Here is a 2,607-nt window from a genome sequence, read left to right on the forward strand (position 1 = left end):
GGGAAGTTAGGTCTGATGACCGGGAAGGCCAACTAATTGCTCGTTAAAAATTATCTCTGTGTATCCGTATAACGAGTCATTTCGAACATAAATTCATACGAAGCTTCTCTTTTTCACTCGCTGCTTCCTCTTATTAATGCGTATCGTAAATTTCCTGTCGACCTTTTCGGACACCCCGTACATAGACTGCATGATGTTCGCCGAACATATTTCACACGTAGTACACGCACACGTCCAATAAACGAAACGGAGCAATCAAGCTGCCAGATATATATTTCTGAGAAACAATTTCTCTCAATAGGCTGAATTATGGATTCGATAGTGACATGAGCAACAAATTGTTCTCTTCGCTGATGAAACTGATACGACCGGACAAAATTGAGATCGATAACGCAACCGCGTCCTGGGCCCTCGACATCCTCGGTTACACGGTCGAGAGACTTATGCTCGAGGTGAATAACGTTGTTCTTACGTTCTGACAAATCTGTAGAGGACTTGCGTAGAGGATGTTTCATCCTGAGATTTATTAGACGAGATTGCTCGTTGTTGAAACCGTCGAATATACAGGGTGCTTGGTAACTGGTGGTACAAGCGGAAAGGGGGTGATTCTGCGCGAAAAAAGAAGTCAAAAATATAGAATAAACATTTTTCGTTCGGGGCTTTGTTTTCGAGAAAATCGACTTTGAATTTGCGCTCGGTACGCCTGCACTTTATCGCGTCTCGTTATAACGGATCTCACTGTAGGTTGTTGTCTCGATGGAAGAACTTAAAAAATTGAAAAAAATTTTTATTCTACATTTTCGACTTCTTTTTTCGCGTAGAATCACCCCCACCAGTTACCAACCACCCTGTATTTCAAATAATTAAATAAATTAGTATACAGACAATATTCGCTGAGACGCTGCACGTAGCGGCGACATTGTTTCGCTTGGAATTTATTTATTATTATATTACGTGTATCATAACGATCTTGATAATCCTAGGTAAAACAACAACATGATTTGAATTGTCCTCTACTCATGTGCCGCTACAAATCCTTTCGTTAGCCTCGTTCATCGAAAAAAATAATCGTCTAGCCCGTGGAGAAGATACGCTCGCTGGTTCTTTTTTCCTTTTTTGTTTAAGGAAACGAAAGAGAGAGATACAAAGCGACGAAGAACGAGCAGGGAAAAATATTTGTCTCGTTAAATCGGTTCTGCTTGGATAGATAAGTTCATGGAGGAATTATATCAATCATACTTGTTCCTCGAAAATTTGTGAATTTTTCTCTCTTCTCGTGTTTCCAGTTTCCATCGATCGAGAATTTCGTATTCTCTCGACCCTTTTGCTGCCTCAACAAACACGATAATCTTTACTTTGTTACAGTTGATGCATCCTTGTAACTTGTTGCTAGTGAGATGCGGCTGGTTGGGACAACTTTACGACTGTAGTAAAATTTTCAAAACCGTCAGATCGAACGAAGGCTTCTGTTGCGGCTTCAATTATCATTTTGTCGGCGATTACAAGTAAATTCGAAAATCCGAAAGTCTCTACCTATAACGAAACTGCGCTCTTTGTAATTCTACGTCTAATTGACAGAAGCTTCTGATAAAAAAATATAGAACGTAGCTGATATGTTCGGAAATATATAAAAAAAGAAAAAGTTCCATCGAAACGTCTCCGTCCTTTTATTTATTTCGTTTCGATAATCCGTCTCGATTAATTTTCCCTATCAGAAATGTTGTATTTTTATAAACATTTTAATGAAGTTTAATGTTGCATGTTCGATTGCTTCCAGTGACGAATATGCTTGGTTAATGAACATCACGATGGACTCCGAAGAACTAGACGTATTAACTTCGAATAATTCTTTCCCGGGTGTTGACAACATACTGGTAATAGTGTGCAATGATTAATACGTAAACGTATCGTTTGATAATTACTCGGCAAATGTTCACGAGCTACACGGTGAAAGGATTAATGAAGAGGTTAAACACAGGAACCTTCTGCTTCAGCACGTGCCTGGAACAGGAAGTGATATTGGCTTGGCGGTGGCGTTGAACATCGACGCTGACAATTACAAAAGTTCGGTGAGGCAATTTGTAGGTGCCACGGTTTTGATCCACGATCCGTTAGATTACCCTGATATCGGTGCACAATCCGCCTCTCTGCAACCGGGCCACGTAATGTCGATGACGCTGACCGGCACGAAATTAGAAAGCTCCAAGGATATTCAGAATATACCTCTGTCTAAAAGGATGTGCTTGTTCGATGGCGAGGTACGTGAGGCAATTGATATACGCAGTGATTAGAAAAATCTATCGGTACATCGTTAACGTTCATCGTATTTTAGCGTTTACCTTTTTATTTTACCTATTTATACAGGGTGGTTGGTAACTGGTGGTACAAGCGGAAAGGGGGCGATTCTACGCGAAAAAAAGAAGTCGAAAATATAGAATAGACATTTCTTTTTTTAATTTTTCCATCGAGACAACGATCTACAGTGAGATCCGTTATGACGCGATAAAGTGCACGCGTACCCAGCGCAAGTTCAATGTCGATTTTCTCGAAAACAAAGCCTCGAACGAAAAATTTTTATTCTATATTTTCGACTTCTTTTTTCGCGTA

The 2,607-nt window shown here is 39.9% G+C and overlaps 1 protein-coding gene across 2 annotated transcripts in view; it reads left to right on the forward strand.

Moving 5' to 3' along the window:
- The window catches only part of LOC100748842 (pickpocket protein 28), a 15,806-nt gene that overhangs the window by 5,360 nt on the left and 7,839 nt on the right, over window positions 1-2,607 (forward strand). For both annotated transcript variants that reach the window (XM_012383831.3, XM_033320004.1), the window contains 4 exons: window positions 302-452; window positions 1,366-1,505; window positions 1,778-1,874; window positions 1,995-2,258. In XM_012383831.3, the coding sequence (XP_012239254.1) occupies window positions 302-452; window positions 1,366-1,505; window positions 1,778-1,874; window positions 1,995-2,258 (652 nt within the window). The remainder of the gene's footprint in view (window positions 1-301; window positions 453-1,365; window positions 1,506-1,777; window positions 1,875-1,994; window positions 2,259-2,607) is intronic.

This window comes from Bombus impatiens, unplaced genomic scaffold, assembly GCF_000188095.3.
Source record: "Bombus impatiens unplaced genomic scaffold, BIMP_2.2 scf_0225, whole genome shotgun sequence".
Classification (NCBI taxonomy): Eukaryota; Metazoa; Arthropoda; class Insecta; order Hymenoptera; family Apidae; genus Bombus; species Bombus impatiens.